General features: G+C 49.4%; 1 protein-coding gene across 1 annotated transcript in view; it reads right to left on the bottom strand.

Moving 5' to 3' along the window:
• Positions 1 to 8,110: 8,110 nt before the first annotated feature.
• Positions 8,111 to 22,886, bottom strand: part of SNX29 (sorting nexin 29) — a 589,817-nt gene continuing 575,041 nt past the window's right edge. The window contains exon 21 of the mRNA XM_004373263.3: positions 8,111 to 8,240. Coding sequence (XP_004373320.2) covers positions 8,111 to 8,240 — 130 coding nt within the window. The remainder of the gene's footprint in view (positions 8,241 to 22,886) is intronic.

Here is a 22,886-nt window from a genome sequence, read left to right as displayed (position 1 = left end):
CTTTGGTGTTCTTCATTCTCCTTTACTCCAGGTGGGTTGGGACCAATTGATGCATCCTAGATGGCCTCTCACTAGCTTTTAAGACCCCAGACACCACTCATCCAAGTGGGATACAGAACATTTTCTTAATAAACTTTGTTATGCCAATTGACCTAGATGTCCCCTGAAAGCATAGTCCCCAGACCCCCACCCCTGCTACTCTGTCCCTCAACGTGTTTGGTTGTAGTCAGTAAACTTCTTAGCTTTGGTTTAGTCCAGTTGTGCTGACTTCCCCTGTAGTGTGTGTTGTCCTTCCCTTCACCTAATTTTTGTCTACTATCTAGTTCATGAATACCCCTCTCTTCCTCCCCACCCTCGTAACCATCAAAGAATGTTTTCTTCTGTGTTTAAACCTTTTCTTGAGTTCTTATAATAGTGGTCTTATACAGTATTTGTCCTTTTGCGACTAAATTCACTCAGAATAATGCCTTCCAGATTCCTCCACGTTATAAGATTTTTCACAGATTCATCGTTGTTCTTTATCGTTGCGTAGTATTCCATTGTGTAAATATACCATAATTTGTTTATCCATTCGTCCATTGATGGGCACCTAGGTGATTTCCATCTTTTTGCTATTGTGAACAGTGCTGCAATGAACATGGGTGTACATGTATCTATTTGTGTGACGGCTCTTATCTCTCTAGGATATATTCCAAGGAGTGGGATTGTGGGATCATATGGTACTTCTATTTCTAGCTTTTTAAGGAAGCGCCAAATCGATTTCCAAAGTGGCTGTACCATTTTACATTCCCACCAGCAATGTATAAGTGTTCCAGTCTCTCCACAACCTCTCTTATTTTATGTTTTTTGGATTAATGCTAGCCTTGTTGGGGTGAGATGGTATCTCACATAGTTTTGATTTGCGTATCTCTAATGGCTAATGATCGTGAGCATTTCTTCATGTGTCTGTTAGCTACCTGAATGCCTTCCTTGGTGAAGTGCCTGTTCATATCCTTTGCCCATTTTTTAATTGGGTTATTTGTCTTTTTTGTTGTTGAGGTTTTCCAGTATCTTGTAGATTTTAGAGATTAGACCCTGATCGGATTTGTGGTAGCTAACAATTTTTTCCGAGTCTGTAGATTGTCTTTTTACTCTTTTGGTGAAGTCTTTCGATAAGCTAAGTGTTTGATTTTTAGGAGCTCCCAGTTATCTAGTTTCTCTTCTGGTGTTTGTGCATTGTTATGTTTTGTATTCTATTTATACCATGTATTAGGGCTCCTAGTGTTGTCCCTATTTTTTCTTCCATGATGTTTATCGTTTTAGATTTTATATTTAAGTCTCTGATCCATTTTGAGTTAGTTTTTGGGCATGGTGTGAAGTATGGGCCTTGTTCCTTTTTTTTTTGTGGATGGATATCCAGTTATGCTAGCACCATTAGTTAAAGAGGCTGTCTTTTCCCCACTTAACGGACTTTTGACCTTTGTCAAATATCAGCTGCTCTTACGTCTGGATTCTCAATTCTGTTCCACTGGTCTATGTATCTGTTGTTGTACCAGTACCAGGCTGTTTTGACTACTGTGGTGGTATAATAGGTTCTAAAATCAGGTAGTGTAAGGCCTCCCACTTTGTTCTTCTTCTTGAGTAGTACTTTACTTATCCGGGGTCTCTTCCCTTTCCGTCTGAAGTTGGTGATTTGTTTCTCCATCTCATTAAAAAATGGCATTGGAATTTGCATTGGGATTGCATTGTATCTGTAGATAGCTTTGGGTAGAACTGACATTTTCACTATGTTGAGTCTTCCTATCCATGAGCAAGGTATACTTTTCCACTTATATAAGTCTGTTTTGGTTTCTTGCAGTAGTGTCTTGTAGTTTTCTTCATACAGGTCTTTTACGTCTCTGGTTAGATTTATTCCTAAGTATTTTATCTTCTTGGAGGTTATTGTAAATGGTATTGATTTGGTGATTTCCTCCTGGAAGTTCTCTGTTGGTGTACAGGAATCCAACTGATTTTTGTATGTTTATCTTATATCCTGAAACTTTGCTGAAATCTTCTATTAGTTCCAGTAGTTTTCTTGTGGATTCTTTGGGGTTTTCTGTGTATAAGATCATACTATCTGCAAACAGAGATACTTTGATTTCTTCCTTACCAATATGGATGCCCTATATTTCTTTTTCTAGCCTAATTGCTCTGGCTAGGACCGCCAGCACAATGTTGAATAAAAGTGGTGATAAAGGGCATCCTTGTCTGATTCCTGTTCTCAAGGGGAATGCTTTCAAATTCTCTCCATTTAGGATGATGTTGGCTGTTGGCTTTGAATAAATGTCCTTACTCATGTTGAGGAATTTCCTTTCTATTCCTATTTTGCTCAGAGTTTGTATCATGAACGGATGTTGGACTTTGTCAAATTTGGCTGTAATCTTTATGGAGGCAAATCACCAGGACTTTCTTCCTCAGTACTGTTAGTCCAATTAAATTCTGTCATCCAGGATTTCATGTAGAATAGTAAATGACAGATCTTTCTAGAAGATTCCATAATGTGCATATTCAAGTTCACCTAAATCCCCAGCTGTTAAAAAAGACCTGAGACAAACAGAGACCATAAACTGAGTAATTTATAAAATGTCACTATTTTTATTCTATCATTGTAAAGAGGTGTATTTCAACCAGGTTGTAACAAAATTACCACAGCTTATTTCAAAAGAAAATTTTAATACAAGAGGTTTTAGAAAATTAAACACATTTGTTTAAAAAGTCTATTGTGTAAACCTTAACCTAGGAGGCTAGTTAAGATAATACTACGAGTTCAGAGCACATTTGCATACTTCTAGCCTTATTTACATACAGACTGCCTTAGACTCGATAGTTTCCTCATGTCCCCTCACTGGGTCACTCTGGCCAGGCCATGGGCCTCCGAGCTGGGTGCCAGAGCAGGGGGTCCCCATCTCCCCTGCACTCAAAGGACATCAGCGCTCCAGGAAATCGGGGTCGGATGAGTTAAGTGTTCTGCTAGTCAGTTATGCCAGGGACAGTGATGTGAACGCTGCAGGAGAATATATGTATGGTCTTTCTAATTGAATCCTAGATACTAAAATCCTTAACTAGCTCCAACCCTAGAGACGTCCCTACTTGGGGAGCTCCTATCTCAATGGTCAGCACCTCTGGGTGCAAATGTGCACTCTGCCACATGCACCCTCTATGTCCTCATCCGGGGGTTTGCAAGGACACCCCGTTCTCCCTGCAGATGGTGAATGCCAAGCTGCCTGCTCGGGCTCTGCCCCTGGCAGCTCACAGAGGCCAGATTAGGGGGAAGTGCAGGCGGGATAGTGGTTTTCTAATGATGATGGACCAACACTCATGCCCCAGTAGGAACTGAACCCCTGGCGAATCCAGTGGCTTCTACTAGTGGGCATATTCATCTGTGTTGTGGGCTCAGTCACCTTTTAGAGAAATCAGATTTTTTTTTTTCCGTCTCAACATAAACTGACAGGGTAAGTCAGGAAGCTCATTCAACGTGGCTGTTAGGATTTAGGGACAAAAGCAGGGACTCCGCGACAGAATTTAGAGCTACAAATCAGGCCCGTAATATGGCAATGGTTTGTGGCTGAGAAGTGAGGACTCCCAGAGGCGGCCTGAGCCATGCGTTTTAATAACCACGGGACCAACGCACACTTGGTTTGCCCGAGCCAGGCGATCGTCGCTGCTCACCCTCCTTCCTATCGATCCAGTCGTTCAAGCTTTATTTTAGAAACATAATCAAAACCGCGTGTAACAGAAACATAAAATGAACTTTTTGGCACAGAAATGTGAGATAAAATATACAGTGCTACAATTGTGCAAAATTAGCACAGAAGCCAGTCTGAAAAGCAAGTATTTAACGTTAGCTTTAATGAAATAATGCACAATATTGTGAAAAGTGTTCGTGATGATAGACCTTATTTGTTGACAGCCATTTGCCTCCCACAGCACCCCGGTCTGCAGGTCGTGGCCTCCAGGCCAGGGGGGGAGGACCAGGCGGGCCTGGTTTTGTGAGCACAGGTGCAGACAGTTATTGTCTTTGGGTTGGGACTCAAGCAGAGGCGGTGTGAAGCACGGCCCTCCTGGGTGCCTCTGAGCCAGTCCGATGTGCCAGGGCTGCTGGGGTGGGTGCCCCTGGCAGGACTTTCTCAGGCAGGGCCTGGGAAATGCCTAGCCCCAGAGGTCAGTTACATGCCAAGGTGCGAAGATGCTTCTGGAGTGGATAGCCTTACACAGGTAGGGGCTGGTGCTTAGACAAAGGGGCCAGCTGAGGTCTCTGGGCTGCGTTCCCAGAAGCTTGAGCAGGTGGGGTGGGGGTACAAGGTCTGGGACTCCATGACCTGGTCCTCAGGGTGGGCAACTCACCCCAGGTGGAGAGAAAGAAGTGGCCACTAGCTTGACCGAGTCTAGAGCCTGGCTTGGGTGTTAACAAACAAACGTTCTGCAGAAGGCAGCGTGGCACCTGGTCCTGCACGGTGGGCAGGCGGGCCGGGCATTCCCGTCTCCCGACTCTGGGCTGAAACCCAGGGACTCATTATGGGCCCTTCCGTGCCTGCTGCCCCCCCACATCAGCTACAGTGTGTACCAATACCGTTGTAAACAGATTTAGATTGCCTCTGTGTTGTGAAGGCACACACGCAACGTGCCACTGTTTGAACATCTCAGCGGTTACCAGAGAGCTCATCTTAAGCTCCTGGCGTGGAGCAGAGCCATGCGGCTGGGGGGTGTCTTTACAACTCCACCCTGCGCTCCCCTTTGTAGTCAGGAGCCCCTGGGTGGGCCTGGCTGTTGGGTGGGAGGCTGCTCCCACACAGAGAGGAACTGTCTCCCATGAAAGCCACATCCTCGCCAAGGGCCTGACCTGGAGAAATGTCGCCTGGTTTTACCTATGGCACCCCACTCTGTGACTGACGGCCAGTCCCGCTGAGCAGTGGGCTCCCAGCTTCAAGGCTCCTAGGAGCTGCCCCCCCGCCCGTGCCGGGCAGGGCTTCCGGCGGATTCCAGAGGGAGCCAGCTGAGAAGGCCCACCCTGGTCAGAGCTGCATCCGGGCCAAGTGTGTGCCAGCCTCGACCTCCCTTCCTGGCCGCTTCCGCTTGCTCTTTTCAGGGAGACAGGCCCAGCCCTACTTTTCCTGAGTTTTGTTTCATGTGGAGGAAAAACAACACGTGAGATGATGCCAGAGACTGAACCTGCGGACGCCCCATCCTCGCTAAAGCAGACGGCCAGGAGACGGCCAGCAGACGGCCCTCTCTGCTGGGAGATCTGGAAGGGACTCTCCCCGCACAGAGGTGTGGGCCTCGAGGCGTGAGAGGGGCCAACCCCTTCGATGTCTCTCTGAAGGGCGGGGGCTTTGTTTCTCAGACGCCAACCTTGGCAGTGCCGGTGAATCTTCTCGGCCCAAGAAGACAGCAGCAGGCTTCACCTGGTCCTTTCTGCCGGGATGCCTTTTCCACTGAGTGGGTGGTTCACAGGGAGGGCGGCAGCGGTCTCGACTGGATCCAGGTTGAGGTCATGTGACGATGCACCCCAAGAGGCACCGTGCACCGAGCCCCAGCCTCACCTCGCGAGGCCTGGGTGGTCCTGTCGTGTAGAGCTCCTGCGTGTCTCTAGTCCAAAGTCTGCCCCCCGCCCTGGAGAGCAGGTGGGTTGTGAGTGGCAGGGATGAAACCCTCACGGGACAGTGCGTGGCTCCAAAGTAAGGCCTTGAGGAGCTGCGGTGATGTGCCTGTCACGTGCTATCTGAGCTAAAATGAGAGGGGGTGAGCTGACCGCCAAAGACGATTCCAGGGTTTCGCATGATCACAAAAAGGGGGTGCAATAGGAAGCCGCCTGGATGGTTCCCATGTGGCCCCCAGGAACATGATTCTAAAACTCCCCGTTTTGGGAGAGCAAGGCAAGTTCTGTGTGATAATTATGCTTTACAGGGTGAGGAGGCAGGGTTTCTTCTTCTTCAGTGCAGGCTGAGCACAGACTTCTTTCTCGAGGTTCAGCATCTCTCTTTTGGTTTGGTTTCCTGACTCCGTGTGCGGGCTGCCAGAGACAAGACGGGTCCAGGCGGGCTGCTGGAAGAGCGAGGAAAAGCAGGCAGATGGCCAGCCTTGGCTGTGGACAGTCAGAGACGGCGCTGGGAGGTTCTGGTCTCAGATGCAGGTTCTGTGCGCAGAGAAACGCAGATGAAGACTGGTGTTCACTCGGCATCAAAGACCACTTCAAAATAGCCAATGTGGTGTAAAACCAAACCCAGCGAGGTGCGGCTTGGGGGATTGGGGGGCAGCCTGAGCTTCCAGATGGGCCCTGCTCATTCAGTCCAGGAGGGTTTGTGGTCCCAGGGCCAGACACAGCAACCAGAACCTGCTTCTGGGAATTGGTCTTCAAAGGAAGGCAGGGGCAGCCTTGGCAAACGAGGAGGAGCAAGCCCGTGTTGCCTTTCTAGGGTGTGACGATCCCTTGATCTTCTAACACTCCACGAGCAGGGCCATGTCCACAGCCCAGTGCTCCGCTGCCATCGGTCAAGAGCTGGCTCTGCCTCACCTGGCCATGGCCCACCTGGTGGAGGTTCCCTCAGAGTCACTGAGTCCTCCTCCTCCTTCTCTGCTGGGCTGTGCATACATTATCCCGGCTTCCCTGAAGGTTTCTTCTAGCCAATACGGGAACAAGCAGCATAAACCTTCCAGGGGGTTCTTCCCAGGGTTTTCCTCCAGCTAGGAGTGCTGGATTCTCTAGCTTAGCTGGATCACCACGTCTGAAGTCCATGGGCATGAGCAGGTCCAAGAAGGGCACCCGGTCAGCCTCCCAGTGACCATCTTTCACACACTTTTACATCATCAAACTCCCCTATGTCTCTGTCTTTCTCAGATCAGAGGGAGACCAAACCAGCTGGGTCTGTGTGGGCTGTTTCAGAAACTCTTTTTCTTATTCAGCTTCTTAATATCGCCCCTAGAAAGTGCAAACTCTTCATAACACTCAGGAGCTGATGAGGTCGCCTGCCAGGTAGGAGATGACTCCATGATTCTGGATGTCAAACTGGTGGCACGGCTCTGTCCTGTGAGGAGGGTCCCTGCCATGCCGCCCGTCCTCATCCCCTCCCTGGCTGCCCAGGCTCTCTGGAACCCCGAGACCCTGCTCTGAGCTGGAGGAACAGAGCGTCAGATCTCTGGGGGACAGACAGGGTTTTCCTGCCCGAGAGAGCATAGGTAAGGGGGACGGGGAACGTGGGTCTATATGGAACAATCATGATCTGTTCTGGAGGGGACGCGTGTCCAATGTCAAAGCCACGCTGACACGAGCCCTGGAGCTCGGTCCACAGGCCCAAGGGCTGACGGAACCATCCACAGTGGTTTCCAGAGCTGAGCCTCTCTCACGCCGTGAGGCCTGTCGGCTGTGAGGCCCAGTCCACTAGTTTTTGGACATGCCAGAGGCTCCCATGTGGGGTCACCGGGCTGTGTGTCTGAGCCCCAACAAAGCACAGGGGCCCAGGCGACCTCAGGATTCCTACATGGGCTGGTCCTTCCTGAAGCCAACACTGGGGTCAGGGTCGGGGGTTCACCAAGAACCAGAGTTAGGCATCAGTAATGGCTGCTTGGCAAGAAGGCCACTGGAGCGTCATCCTGGCAGAGATGCCCATGAAGGCGACGGCTGGCCACGGTAGGTCTCTGAGTGTCTAACGACCAACGGCAGGGAGTCAGCAGGAACAGAGCAAGACCCCCACGTCCCCGTGTGTCCACAGCTTGTAACAGGCAATTACGTTAAAAAAAAAAAAAAAAGGTAACAGTCATTCTAATTCTCACGCGGGAAAGAGTCAGAGGGGTTTCCGCAGGAAACTTCTGACATCAGAGTTGTGCATCTCTCCCAAGACCTCACTGCCAGGTGAAACCTGGGAGAGCAGTGATGTCTGTCCAGGGAGGGGCCACCTTGCTCTCTGAGGACAGGGACTGTGGGCAGCTTTGAGATGACCAGTTTAATCGGGTGTCATGTGACCAGCGGGGAGGGTGTGGTCTCAGGGTTCACCAGGTGGACATAGTTGTCGCTCCGGGGTGTCAGGGGTGGCTGCCAAGGCCAGTCGGGAGGCAGCTGGTAGAGCACGTGGGGCCCGTGTCTGGGGTTCTGTCGAGGTCAGAGGTCACCACTCTGAGGCTCCACGTTGCGCATTTCCCTCGGGTGGCCTCGGGACAGCTTGGGGAAGCGGGACACCACTTTGGGGCGACTGTTCTTGTTCAGCGGTTCTCCAGGAGGGGTAATGTCACTGCAAGACAGAGGGGGAGAATCTGATTAAGTCAGGGGTCCAGATTCAAGTGGTGCAGGTGAGCCTGGTATGAGATGAGCAGAGTGATCACGGAGACATCTGTGACTCAGCTATAATTGGTGACTGCCACTTGGAGAAATGAAAAGTCCATATTTCTATGTAAAATTTCCATCCTTTAAAAGCACTGTAAAGGCCCACCCACACAGAGCTGTGTGTCCAGTCTAGTTCATGGGACCACCCGTTCTGGACCCTATTTCAGCGGGAAGGAAAGAACGTTCTCACCACAGCTTCCTTCTCGGCCTTTCAGTGATGTTCCCGACAAGGCTGTGACAACGCCGCATTTATGGTCATAAACCACCAGCTGGGGATTTCTGACCCGGGGGGCTTGCCAGAGTCTAACCACAAGGATGTTCATCACAGCATTGCAGAGAAAAGCCAAAGTAAGAGTCCCAGAAGAGAGGATTACTGAGACTGGTTAGGAAACTTTATACCACAGGCTGGGCGCAGCCACTAGAGATGGTGAGGTGAGTCCACATTACTGACCTAGAAAGGCGTTCTAGAAACACAATTAGAACGCGGGTTAAAACAAAACTCTGACCTTACAGCACAGAGCAGAGCTGCCCTGGACAGTTCATTCCCAGAGCGTAGCCCACCATGCACAGAATCGGAAGGACGTGTTTGTTCATTCACTCACTCCATGACTATTTCTTGAGCATCATGCGCGGTTCTGGGCCCTGGGGATCCACCAGTGAATGAAACGGAAACCCGCCCTTGGTCCGAGCATTTGCTCCATAAAGACTGAGGTTACAAATGCGGCCGCTGCGTCCCCGAGAAGCAGGCGCAAGGCTGATGCTAAGGGCCGGCAGGAGGTGGCGAGGGAACAGCACAGATGAGGTCTGGATTGGGAGGCCCTGGGCTCACCTGAGAAAAGGGCAGGGCCCACGCGGTGCACCCCAAGAGCGCAGGGATACCCCATGACTCAGTTGTACTGTAAGTGACCCCTGCTTGCCTGACATGTGGCAAGTGGACTGGAGGGGGCAGAGTCGGGGCCTCCGGGCCCCAGGGGCATCCACAGAGCGGGTGGCTGTGTCTTAGTTTCCTGTCGCGGCTGTAACAAGTTACCCCAAACTTAGTGGCTTAAAACAACAGATATTTATTAACTTACAGGTCTGAGGTCAGAGGTTGAAATAAGTCTTAAAGGGCTAAACTCAAGGTGTTGGCAGGGCTGAAGGCTCCGTTCCCTTGCCTTTTCCACATTCTAGAAGCTGCTTGTCTTCCTAGGCTCAAGGCCCCTTGTTCTATCTACAAAGCCAGCAAAACAGCATTTTCCAATCTCTCTCTGACTCGAACCCTTCTGACTTCTTATAAGTAAGGACCCTTGTGATGACATTGGGTCCCAGATAATCCAGGATCATCTCCTCATCCCAAGCCTGTAACTTAATCACATCTGCAAAGACCCTATTACTACCACCAGCAGTCCTGAAGTCTGATCTCACAAAACGAGATGGTTTATGTACCAAAGGAAATCCTCACCCATGCTATGCCATGAAAGACCCCTGAAAACGTTACAGTGAGGAAAATCCGACACAAGAGGACAACTACTGTATGATCCCACTTAGATGAAATGAAAACTCCAGGCCAGGCAAATGTATAAAGGCCAAAGCATAGCAGTGGTTACTGATGGCAAGAGTGGGATGGAGAGTTATTGCTTAAGGGATACTGACTTTCTGTTTGAAAAAAGTGGGAATGTTTGCACAACATGGTGAATGTAATTAATGTCACTAACCTGTACATTTAAAAAGTATATGTTTTACTAAAAAAAAAGAGAGCTGAGCAGGATATTAAGTCTCCAAGTAAGTAGGTCAAAGTCAAACATACAGTTCATCCCCAAACCAAACCCCCTGCTGTCGAGTCGATTCCAACTCACAGTGACCCTGCAGGACAGATAGAGCTGCCCCGGACGGTTCATCCCCAGAAGCAGATATGTGCGGGCCAGTAGACTAAGGCAGCTGCCCAGACACCGTGGGTGGAACCAACGGCGGAGGGCAGTTGGGGGAAACAAAGAAAGAGATGGTCACTTTTCTAGAGCGGGGATCCTTGAGAGAATCGAATCCCTTTGTATGTGCAAGAGCGGCTTCATTTTGAATGACCTGGCCGTGCGCACCTTTTCCGAGACTCAGCCATTGTGTTCAGGTAATGCCCTCATTTCAAGTTCAGGATGACATCCTGATAAGATAGTAAGATGAAAAATCCTTTTAATGAAAAATCCTTTTAATAATTAGGTTCTCCTGGGAAGTCAGGCTGTGTTTTCCCTCCTGTGCATGGAGGAAGAGGGGGCAATTGACCTTGAGCATGGCGGGAGCCATTCTGAAGGGTTTCTACAGGAGCGTGTCCCCCTTTGCCACACACGTTCCTCTTTGCAGGTGACACTGGGCTGCTGCCCCAAAGCAAGCAGGTCCCCCCTTCCATCCACAGGCCTGTGTTACCCAAACACCCTCAGAGAGATCTTTGCTTGTATGCTAAGGGGGCCTGGTGGTCACAGCTGTGTAGGCAGGCTTGGATGTAAATGTTATTTAGAAAAAGTAATGTCCTCACAACCTCCCTGCTTACGTGGTTCAGGGCCCAACCAGCTTCCCCCAAACCTGCAGCCGCCCCCATCACTTCGAGTGACCTGAAAGGCGGGGACGAGACCCCTGCCTGTAACGACTAGAGTCTGCCCAAGGCCACGGAGGTAGCTGGCTCTTGGCAGGGCCTGAGAGAGGCCAGAGCCTTGTGTGAGGGTGGGAGAGTAAGGAGGAGTGTGGGCCAGGACGCTGGCCACTTCATCGTGTTTGTCAACACATGGCACCTACTGTGCAGGGCAGGAGTCCCTGTGGTGCAAACGGTTAACATGCTCACTGCTAACCAAAAGGTTGAAGGTTTGAGTCCACCCAGAAGCGCCTCAGAAGAAAGTCTGGTGATGTTCCTCTAAAAAATCAGCCACTGAAAACCCTATGCAGCACAGTTCCACACTGACGCACATGGGGCCGCCATGAGTCGGGGTTGACTCAGCGAGAACTGGTTTGGTTTTGGTTTACTGTGTAAGGCTGGCAGCCCAGCATCGGGCGGAGAGGCTGTGCGCCTTCCTGCCTGAGCCTCAGTTTCCTCATCTGTCAGGCGGGATAACGATCGTATGCACCTCCCAGTGCTGCTGTAAAGATTTATGAAGTTCATGTAAAGCCACTATAGCTGTGTTTCCTTAAGCAAGTTGATCGTCCTCTTTGTGCCTCGGTTTTGGGGAAATAATAAAGGCAGGGATGTGGTAGGCATTACCTGGATCAAGTACTAGGACAATGCCTGGCCAGCAGTAACCACTCACAAAAAGTGAGCTCTGTCCCCAGACATCATGCTAGGCACTGAGGGGCACAGAGCCTATAGGAGTTTAAAGAGCTCACAGTCTCATTGGGGAGGGCCAGGGCAGACGCTAAGCAGGTCATTACAACGGGGCCTGGCAGATGCTTCCATGGGGGAACATCAGGTGGTCAGAGGGACTTCCTGGAGGAAAAGGAGCAATGGAGGATGAGCAGGAGTGAGCTGGATGGCTCGGTGTAAGAAGAGCCTTCTAGAATGAAAGAATAGCATGTGTGACTGCAGAAGGGCACAGTGGTGACAGGTGTGGGCTTGGAGCTGGCAGACCTGGTGAGCTCCTTCACCTCCTGATGGATGGGTGGATGGAAAGGCAGCTGGATAAAAAGGTCTGGATTCCACGAAGAGAGCTGAGCTGGAGCGTCCTTGGCATATAGAGGGTTGAACCCCATGTAGGTCAAAAACAGTCTGATGGTAGCAATATGGTATGGTCTAATAGTAGTATCAAGGTCCTTGGGTGGCGCAAACAGTACTTCCCTAAAGGTTGGTGGTTCGAACTCGCCTGGAGGCACTGCAGAAGAAAGGTCTGATGATCTGCCTCTGTAAAGACTGCAACCAAGAAAACCCTATGGAGCAGTTCTACTCTGTAACACGTGGGGCCGCCACAAGTCAGAATCGGCTCAGTGGCAATGGGTTTGGTTTAACAGCAGTATCAGGGCAGTGGTGATGCAACGGTAGAATTCTCACCTTCCATGCAGAAGACCTGGGTTCAATTTCCGGCCAATGCACCTCGTGTGCAGCCACCATGTCTGTCAGTGGAGGCATGCGTGTTGCTAGTGTGACCAAGTGTCAGCAGAGCCTCCACACTAAGATGGCCTAGGAAGAAAGGCTGGTTTCTGAAAAGTAGCCAATGAAAACTCTGTGGATTACCATGGTCCGATCATGGGGATGGCGCAGGACCAGGCAGTGTTTCGTTCCATTGTGCATGAGGTCACCATGAGTTGGGGCCGGCTCAAGGGCAGCTAACAATAATAGTAGTTGTATTGGAGGACAGAGGTGGATTGGACTGTGAGTTTCTGTATACTGGGAAGAAACGGGGGTTTGGAGGGGGATGGAGAAAGAGGCAGGGCCTGCCCCGAAATGGAACAAGACCCGTGTGTCTGCCTGGGGTCCATCCCTGTAGGGAGGAGACGCGGGCACATCTGTCAGCAGAGCCCCGCTGCTGCGCACAGGCAGTTTCCAGGGAAGCCGGGAGGCCTCTGTTTACAGTGACATCCTTAAGTAAGGGCCATCGATTTTTAACCCAGGTGCCCCGAGCCCATGGTGTGGCTGTGCCCTCGGATGGATCCTCATCCCTCACAGCCCTCGTTAACACTGACTCCCCACCTCGCGCGCCGGCAAGACTGTAGGAATATGACAGCACCATTTCTTAGCCCACTCCATTGATAGTGATCAGGCCCAGCTCTGTCTGGTCTCTGACATGCTCTGGGCCTAGGGAAGAGAGGGACACTGAGCAAGGTCAGATTACGTCACAGTCCTGAACACTGGCTCTGTGTTAGTGTAGATGCTATGTCTGCCCTAATCTTGCAGGCAAGGAAAGGGGTCTGGTTGGCAGGATGCTGTCCCCCATACGAATGGAGTTCCAAAGGCATGCATACTAAGGAACTTTCTTTAACATTCTGAATCAGAAAACCTGGGGTCCTTCAGTCAGACACTGTAGAACCTTGGAGAAAGATACGTAGCCTCCCCAAGCCTCAGTTTTCGGATCTGTGAAATGGGGGTAATACCAGTCCTGCCAACCATTCACCCATTATTCAACACCTATGTACTGGGTCTGTTAGAATCAGGCATAGATTCAACTCTTTGGAGGTCCTGAGACAACAGCAATAAGAATGTGAGAGGCAGAGAATGTCTGGCAGGCAAAACCTTAGGAACTTTTACTGGTAGAGGCATCGGTATACTATGGGAACTAGGTGGAGGCTTTTATAACAATTTTACAAACTCCAAAAACACAGTAACCTCCTCCTCCTTCCCCTACCACAACCCCTCAGCTCCCTACACCCACCTGACCTGGGGGAGCGGGGCTGGGTGGTGGTAGAAGGAACCTTCCCTGGAGAGACCGTCCTGGTCTCCTGGAGCAAGATCAGCATCTTGGAATGCAGGCCCTGGGCCACTTGACTTTGGTCCCTCAGAGGTGGCCTCAAGTCTCATCCAAACCAGTTGCCGTGGAGTCGACTCTGACTCATGGCACCCCACGTGTGTCTGAGTAGACCTGTGCTCCATGGGATTTTCAATGGCTGATTTTTTGGAAGTTGATAGCCAGGCCCTTCTTCTGAGGTTCCTCTGGGTGGACTCCAACCTTTCAGTTAGCAACCGAGGGCATTAACTGTTTGTGCCACCCAGGGGCCCTAGAAAACTATGAGACAGGCAAGCGGTGGGTGATCGGCAGGGCTGTTTTGGAACAGCCTGAAGACAGAACAATTAGCAAGCAAACAGGTGCTTTGCTTAAGACATGTCCACTAACAAAGGAGGGGGAAACCTTGCCCCTCGTGTAAATCTCTGTGAGATTATAATGTTGCCCCTTAGCCAGGGGCAGGCCCTGTGCAAGGGTCTGGGGAAATAAAGACCAAAGACTTTCAAGTTGCTCGGCCCAGGGGTGTACAGAGGGGATGCGTGGGCAGACCATCGCATACACGGCACTGGCGCCAGGTGGGCACAGAGGGGATTGCCTAGCCCCGAGATGAGGGGAAGAGGGTCCCAGAGGGCTGCCTGGATGAGGCCCCCAGGCTGAGTACTGACGGGTGACTAAGGTTTGGTCAAGAACAGACGGGAGGAAGGCATTCCAGGCAGGGAGAAGGGCCAAGGCTTCCAGGGGAGAAAGACGGGCAGTGGTGCCTGGGGCTGCACGTCTGCAGAGCATGGGAGCAGCGGTACAAGACCCATTCTGGTGTCTGTGGGGCGACACCTACATCCGTGCCCACGTGTCCCACTAACACCCTTCCCCAGGACGCAGCCCCGCTCAGCCTGCACTGAGAGACAACTCGTCTTCTCAGTGACAACAAAACTCAGCAGCTTTCAGACTCAGGGCGGTGCCCCATCACTGGACCTGCTCCATAGGCCAGTAGCACTACCACCCACCACAGGCTGTGAACTCTGCCAAAGTAGGACGTAGCACACAGTCCAACCACTGTCACTGAGATTGACATTGTCATCATAGTTATGGTCAAGGACACGGCTGCAGAATAAAGGTAGTTCCTTAGGTTTGTGAGTTCTTCCCACAATTGCCATCCTGTCCCTCATGTGGGGAACACTCTCTCTGGGTTGGCTCCAGGACAAACTGGACTCTCAGAACCTCTGGTCCAGATGACCTGGAAGCCCCTCTGGTGGTCAGGGTCAAGGGCGAGGCCACTTTTGGGGGTGTGAATCTCACAACCACAGCACCTCCATCACAGGAAGTGACCTTCACTGAGGTCCAAGGTCACTGCGTTTAGAGCTGTGATTAGAACACTGCAGTGATGTTCCCCGGCCTCCGGGCCCCCCATAGCCTCTGGGCCCCATACCCGCATGTCTCCTATATAGTATTGAAGATTTGTTCGTAAAGACCATTATTTTTAGGTTAGCCTCGTCCTATGCCAAAATATTCACAGATTTGGTTTTAAAGTATTTTTAAAAATTAAAAAAACGTTTCCTATGTATCATCACTGGTTCATTTACCACCCCAAACACTGGGCCACAGTAATGTTCTCTCTTTCAAAATGCATGTTCTTGGCAACATGGATGTACCTCAAAGGCTACACCCATCTGACTCCGTTCATGTGACATCCTAGAAAAAGTGCAATGATACGGGGCAGAGAATGATCCGGGTTACCAAGGGGTCATGGAACTTTCTTTATCTTGGTTGTGGAGGAGGTTACACAACTCCGTGCATTTATCAAAACTCCTAGAAGTGTACACTAAAAAGAGCATATTATATACCTGAATCTTTAAAAATATGCCTTTTTTAGTCAAGTTTTTAATCCATCCTTTTTCAGTCTGTATATACCATGGACTGCCAGAAGAACGAACAAGCCAGTCTTAAAAGAAATACAACCAGAACGTGCCTCAGGCGTGAGGATAGCGAGACTTCGTCTTGCTTACTTTGGACATGTCATCAGGAAATGACCAAGTGCTAGAAAAGGACTGATTAAGTTGGGGGCCAATGAAAACCAGGAAACTCTCAGTGAGGTGGATTGACACAATAGCTGTAACAATGGACTCGAACATACCAGCGATCAGGCCAACTCGGCCGCAACTAACAACACTTTTTCAGCATGGATCAGCACCTCTGATTCCTTGTGGGTCTCAGGGAGAGACCCTACAGAATGAGCTGGGTAGAAAAAGGACAGAGATGGGGCTCCTAGTAAATGGCACCCTCACACCCTCCGCATACAAAGGGCAGGGGCTCTGAGGCAGAAAGTCTTGGACAACTCCTGGCTCTGTCAGTTACCAGGGCGTCCCTTGGACTCAGAATTCTCACCTGTAAAGGGGACCAGAGGGTGTACCCTGGCAGGTTTTGTGACAAGGCTGACACTAGGACAGAGTCTGGCACCAGGTGGGGGCTCAGTCAATGTCTCCTCCCTCCACCTGCTTCTGAGCTTGGCTTTGGCCACTTACAGCACAGCTCACACCTCCTCTGAGAACACTGTCCCCAGGTCTTAACTGCGTCCCCTCCCTCAGATCTGGAATTGCCAGAGCCGTTTCTGGGCCCCACATGGGGACGGTGAAATCATGGAATCCCTGCTCTCAGGGAGGTGACAATCTGGTCCAAACCACCATCATCTTTCCTGAGTTACTCCCAGAGCCTCCCGCATCCACCCTGCCACCTACAGTCTAATGGCAGTGCAGCAGCCGCAGCGGTCCAGTGGAAGACAAACTAGAGCAGGTACTCTTGACTCCACACCTTCCCATCTCCCCACCTTTCTCCCAGTAAGGCCCTTATGATAATCTACAGGTCCCATTACCATTCCAACTCTACAGGTCCCATTACCATTCCAACCTGTCTCCTCCTGCTCACTGCTCCTCACAGGCGCCGGGCCCTTGCAGTTACTGTTCTCTTCACCCCCAACTGAGAAAGGCACACTGCCTGGTGCTCTCCCTCGGGTGTCCATCATCTGGTATGTTCTCAGTGAGGCTCTCCTTACCCCCTCCCACTTCCTGCCTTCCCCTTCGCACGATCTAACACGCTGTCATCTTATGCTTGGGTTTGTTCTTGCTTACACAGTTACCCCAGCAGAGTGTGGGAAGTGCTCAGTACAGATTTGTGGAATGAATGAAAGAATGCGCTCTAGAGGGGATACAACCCATCCAAAATGTGTGCCGTCATCAGTCACCAGGAAAATGAAACCTGAAGGAATGTGAACTGCAAAACTTAAAAGACGGCTGTTATCGAGTGTTGGGGGGAAAGCTAAGAAAGGATGCTCATACATTGTTGGCAGAGGTACAAACTGGTGACACCTTTTAGGAAAATTAAAAAGTGGAGGGTCGCTATGAGGTGCAATCAACTTGACAGCAATGGGTTTTGTGTGTGTGTGTATATGTGTTGTTATGGATTGAATCGCGTCTCCCAAAATATGTATTGGCATCCTGATCCGTATACCTGTGGATGTGATCCTGTTTGGAAATAGGGTTTTCTTTGCTATGTTAATGACGCCACATCAGTGTAGGGTGCATCCTAAACCTACTTACTTTTGAGATATCAAAAGAGAAACGAGCAGATGAGGAAGACAGATACTAGTGGAAGACTACGAAGGCGGATAAATCTTCAAGCCCAGAAACTCCATGGTTGCCAGCTGCTAACAAACAAAAAACAAACAAAAACAAACCAAAAATCCCAACCAAATCCGTTGCTTTTGAGTTGATTCCAAGTCATAGCGACCCTATAGGACAGAGCAGAACTGCTCCATAGGGTTTCCAAAGCTGTAATCTTTACGGAAGCAGACTGCCACATCTTTCTTCTGCAGAGTGGCTGGTGGGTTCGAACCGCCGACCCTTCTCTGTTGGCAGCCGAGTGCTTAACCACTGTGCCACCAAGGCTCCTATGCCAGCTACTAGAAGCTGAAAGAGACAAAGAAGGACCTCCTCCTGGAGTCAGATGCTGAATTCGGACATCTAGCCTCCTGAACTGTGAGAAAATAAATTTCTGTTCTTTGAAACCATCCACTTGTGGATTTCTGTTACAGCAGCACTAGATAACTAAGACGCACATACACACACACAAACTCTTTGACTCAGGAACTCAGCTTATAGGTGTCCATCCTACAGAAATACTTGAGCATGTAGACAGAGATGTATGACTGTGGACATTCAGTGCCACCTGGTTTCTAATAAGGAAGCTTGGACACAACCTAAATGCCCAGACAGAGGAGACTCTTTAATACGTGATGGTATATTCACAGTAAGCAATGCTATACTACCTTCACACCTTCAAGCCATGATTAAGTGCAAACCACAGGCTACAGAACGAAACACAGCATATGATTCCATTTTCATTAAAAACTAAAGCCCAAATGAAGAAAGAGTTGGAGGCGTGCATCAACACACATCTAAATGCAGAGACTAGACGGCTGGCAGGGACGGCGATATTGGGGTTTTGTTCTGGGTGCCCAAACTGTTTACAATTTTTCAAACAGAACTTACTGATGCATTTCTTGTGTAATAAAATACACAACAAAGAACACCTCCCCATGAAAGAGCCCCAAGCTGCTGCTGAAAGACCCCCAAGGAGCAATTTCACTGGGTTCCTTTCTGGAGTGCTGTGAGTCCAAGTTTGTACCAGCTTTGCCTGGTATGAACCATCTTGAGCTAGTCTGGGCCGGTTAGAACCAGGCTCAATGGGTTGGAGCATGTCTGATCTCTTTTCTCAGCCACTAGAACTGCTTTGGGTGGTGCAAATGATTAATGCATTCAGCTGCTAACTGAAAGGTTGGAGGTTCAAATCCATCCAGAGACACCACGGAAGAAAGACCTGGTGATCTACTTCCAAAAAATCAGCCACTGAAAACCCTGTGGAACACAGTTCTACTCATATACACAGGGTTGCCATGAGTCGGAATCAACTCGATGGCAACTGGTTTGGATTTTAAAAACATACAGGTGATCATATCGTACTCTCCTGCTTATAAACTTTCAGACATTGCAGTTGGAATTAAACTCACGCTCCTTAAGACTTGGGTGACAAAGCCCTGCATGATGGGCCCGGCCGCCCTCACTGCCCATCACTGGCTGCCTTGAAGGCCCTCACCTGCCATGCCTTTCTCGCTGCAGGTTAGGCCTCACACCTGCTGTTCCCCTCCCCAGGAAGACTCTGTACACAGCTAAGTCCTGCTCATCCTGGATTCAGAAGTCACCTCATTGGCGAGATCAGGCCCTGATCTGACTCCCCTCCTTGTAAATGTCCTTCCTGGCACGCATCTCCCATTGCAGTCATTTCTCCTGTCTCTCCCATGACACTTCAAGCTCCATGAGGGCAGGACTTGGGCGGCCCTGTGGACCCATGTGCCTGGTGCCCTGGCGTAGCAGGGCCTTTATAAATGGTGGATGGACGAACGGCTGCTTGAGCAAGGGTCCTGAGGCAGAATGGCTTGTGATTGGGTGGACCGAGATGATCTTACATCACCCTTGCTCTATGCCAGACACTGTCCTTGCTACTTTACATGTATTAACTCATTAAACCTCAAAAACCCAGCGAGGGAGGGACTGTCATTACTTCTTTTTCAGATGAGGAAACAGAGGCACAGACAGGTTAGCTAGCCTGAGGGTAAGAGCAGACAAGTGAGGGAGCCGGGCTTGGGTGGCTGGCTGTCTGGTTCCCAGGCTAGCACCTTTCTACAGAAACACTTCGAAAGACAAAAAATTTCTCACCCCTAGCTTACAATGCTGCAGCTAGAGAGAAAGGCAAGATCAACTGGGAGCAAAAGATGGCAAAGCACCGGGAATACTGCCTGTTGTTGTTAATAAAGTTTTATTGGAACACAGCCATGCCTATTCTTTTACTTACCATCTACGACTGCTTTCACACTGCACAGCAGAGTTAAGTAGCTGTGACAGAGTCTGCATGGCTTGCAAAGCTGACAACCTTCTGACAGTATTCCCTTTGGCCCTTTACAGAAACAGCCTCCTCTAGAGTAACGGGGTGAAGACCTCAGGAATTCCAGCAAAAGCCCCGTTACCGGGCATTTACTCTGTGCTGGGTGCAGCCCGCCAGAGGGTCCCCTCATTTAATCCTCACAGCAGCTCTGTGAGGGCGGGTATGATGGTCTCCACCTTTCAGGTAAGACGGCTGAGGCTCGGAAAAGTTGAACAACCTGTCCAACATCGCCCAGCTGGTGCGTGGCAGGGCTGGTGCAGGAATGCAGAGCGGGCCCCCAAAGCCACGTGCTTGTCCACGGCCCACGGAGGGTAGTGAGTTGGTTATGCATCAGAGGTGGGGAGTCAGCTGCTTCTTTACACAGCCACCTCACTCTGTCCTCATGAACCACATGTGAGGGAGGAGGCCGGTGGATCCTATTTTATAGATGTGGAAACTGAGGCTCAGGGACAGAAACTGCCTGGCCCAGGCCACACAGGGGCAGCTGAGCTGATGATCAAACTGACTCCAATGCCAAGGTCCCCAGCCTGGATGCACTTTAGAATCACTTTGGGAAGTTAAAAAAAAAAAAAATTATATGTGTATATATATATATATATATATATATATATATATATATATATAAGCAATCTCCAAAGATTTGTGTTGTATTGACTGGGCAGGGCTTGGCACCTGTGTTTATTTTAAAAGCATCTCAGGTGAGCTGATGTGCAGCCAGGGTTGAGATTCACAACCTTAATCGTATCATTTGGGGGAAATTCTGCAAACTTAAAGACCAGTTGAAAACAAAATAAAATTATTCCTCAGATACTTCCATTTCTCGCTGAGGTCAAAGGTGGCTTTTTAGTGGGTTGGCAAACTGGCTGAGCGTTTTATAATTGCCGGGAACGCTGTGGAGCAAAGATCTTAAACCGTCCGTGGAGGATGGCGGGTGTGAGCACAGTCTAAGAAGGTTCGGGGCGGGAGACCGTGTGGCCTGTCTTTCAGGGGGTACTGAGTGCTTCCAGTATGTTCCCAGCAGTGCGTGCCATGCTTCAGTATCCGGCTCAGGCCTCATCCAGGGAAAGCGAGGGTGACCAGGAAGATGAAAGCACTCGCTCCCGCACCAGGAGGCCACCTTGCTTATGAGCAAGGGTCCCACGGCCCCAGATCAAGAAACAGTTAGATCAAAAGCCCATTTTCTTCTGTGCCCTGAATCTTTCTACCTTTATGGCTCAACTCAGTATTTGTTTTCATTTAAATACCACTGGCAATTCTGAGTTTCTCTCACAGGATTTTCCTCCCAGAAAGAGTCTGTTATTGAGAATACCATTCAAATGTAAAAAGGTTCCATGTAAAGAAGATGGTAGCTCCATCTTCCTCAAAAAGTTAAAGGAACTAAAGCAAGATATGCCTTCCTCCAGCTTCCTTATCTCAACTCTTCAGCCTCAACATATTTTTTGAACTAAATTATTTTGTTTGAATGGGTAACACAAAAAGTGGTGCAAAATCAAAAAGCAGGCAGAGGTATACTGTCTAAGAAGCAAGTCTCCCATCCTCCAGTCAACCACAATGATCATTTTCTTATATACCTTTCCAGAGCTATCCATTGCATACACAAGCGTGTATGCATAAACGGTATGTGTACATATATGTATTTCTCTTATTTCTAAAAATAGAAATGTTATGTACTGTACTGTACCTTGCTTTCTCAATGAAACACTATGGAGATTTTTCCATATCATTGCCATTTTCCTTCATATAGCTCAGCCCCAATATTCTACACCAGGAGTCAGCAAACCAGGGCTTCGAACCAGTTCAAAGCTGTGCAGCAAACTTCTTCTGTAAAGGGCCAGATAATAAACATTTGAGCCTTTGCAGACCACTTGGTCTCTATCCCGACTGCTCAACTCTGCCCTTACAGCATGAAAGCAGACATAGACAATAAGTGTCATGGATTGAACTGTGTCCCCAAAAATATGTGTATCAATTTGACTAGGCCATGATTGCCAGTATTGTGTGATTGTCCACCATTCTGTCATCTGATGTGATTTTCCTATGTGTTGTAAATCCTGCCTTTATGATGTTAATGAGGCAGGACTCTATCTAGAAGATTGGGTTGCCTCTTGAGCCAATTTCTTTTGGGATATAAAAGAGAGCAACGAGCAGAGAGACAGGGGGACCTCATACCACCAAGAAAGCAGCTCTGGGAGAAGAGCATGTCCTTTGGACCCGGGGTTCCTGTCTGGAGAAACTTCTAGTCCAGGGGAGGATTGACGAGAAGGACCTTCCCCTAGAGTCGACAGAAAGAGAAAGCCTTCCCTTGGAGCAGATGCCCTGAATTTGGACTTCTAGCCTACTAGACTGTGAGAAAATAAAATTTGCTTTGTTAAAGCCATCCACTTGTGGTATTTCTGTTATAGCAGCACTAGATAACTAAGACAATATGTAAATAAATGGGAGTGGCTGTGTTCCAATAAAACTTTACTCACAAAAACAGGCAGTGGGCCAGATTTGGCCCTTGGACAATAGTTTGCTGACCCCTGTTATACTCTAAACTGTCTTTGGCTGTCTTAGCACAGTTATATCTGGTCACACACTACCAAGGAGGAATGGCCTGCCTGCCCAAAGTCCAAGGACCTTGAATGGGCCTCTCCTCCTTTAAAAGCACTTGGCTGCAAAACACAAAATCTGTTTAACACCCTACAGATCTCAAGCTAACTGCTGGAACAGATTGTGCCTGGCAACTTTACTAGCCCCCTGGGCAGCATCCAGGACATCAACACGCCAGGCCCTGGGACCGCCTCAAGCCAGCTGAAGCATCTTTGATTTCTTTTTCAGAGATGTGCATGGAGATGGAGAGCTCAGAAGCTGCAGAAGGCACCATGTAAGGGAGGTATGGCACACTGCTCCACTCCTTACTAGCTTTGTGTGGGAATCCAACAGGACACCCTAATATAGGAGACCTAGCCTGCAGACGCCCAATAAAACGGCAAATAAATGATGATGAAAATTATCAAACAAAAGCAGGTAGAAATTCAACCCCAGGATTATCTGTCTGTTGTGCCCCCATGAATCTGCATCATTTAACATAAAGCCAAACACTACTGAGCAGGGAATGGGACCACGCATTCCAAGATGGTCCATGATGTAATAACCCCTACTCATACCTCTGAGCCCAACCCTCTCCAGGCCTT

This window comes from Trichechus manatus, unplaced genomic scaffold, assembly GCF_000243295.1.
Source record: "Trichechus manatus latirostris isolate Lorelei unplaced genomic scaffold, TriManLat1.0 scaffold00024, whole genome shotgun sequence".
Taxonomy (NCBI): domain Eukaryota; kingdom Metazoa; phylum Chordata; class Mammalia; order Sirenia; family Trichechidae; genus Trichechus; species Trichechus manatus.
Note: the sequence above shows the minus strand (reverse complement) of the source record. Positions and strands in the feature narration are given on the sequence as shown.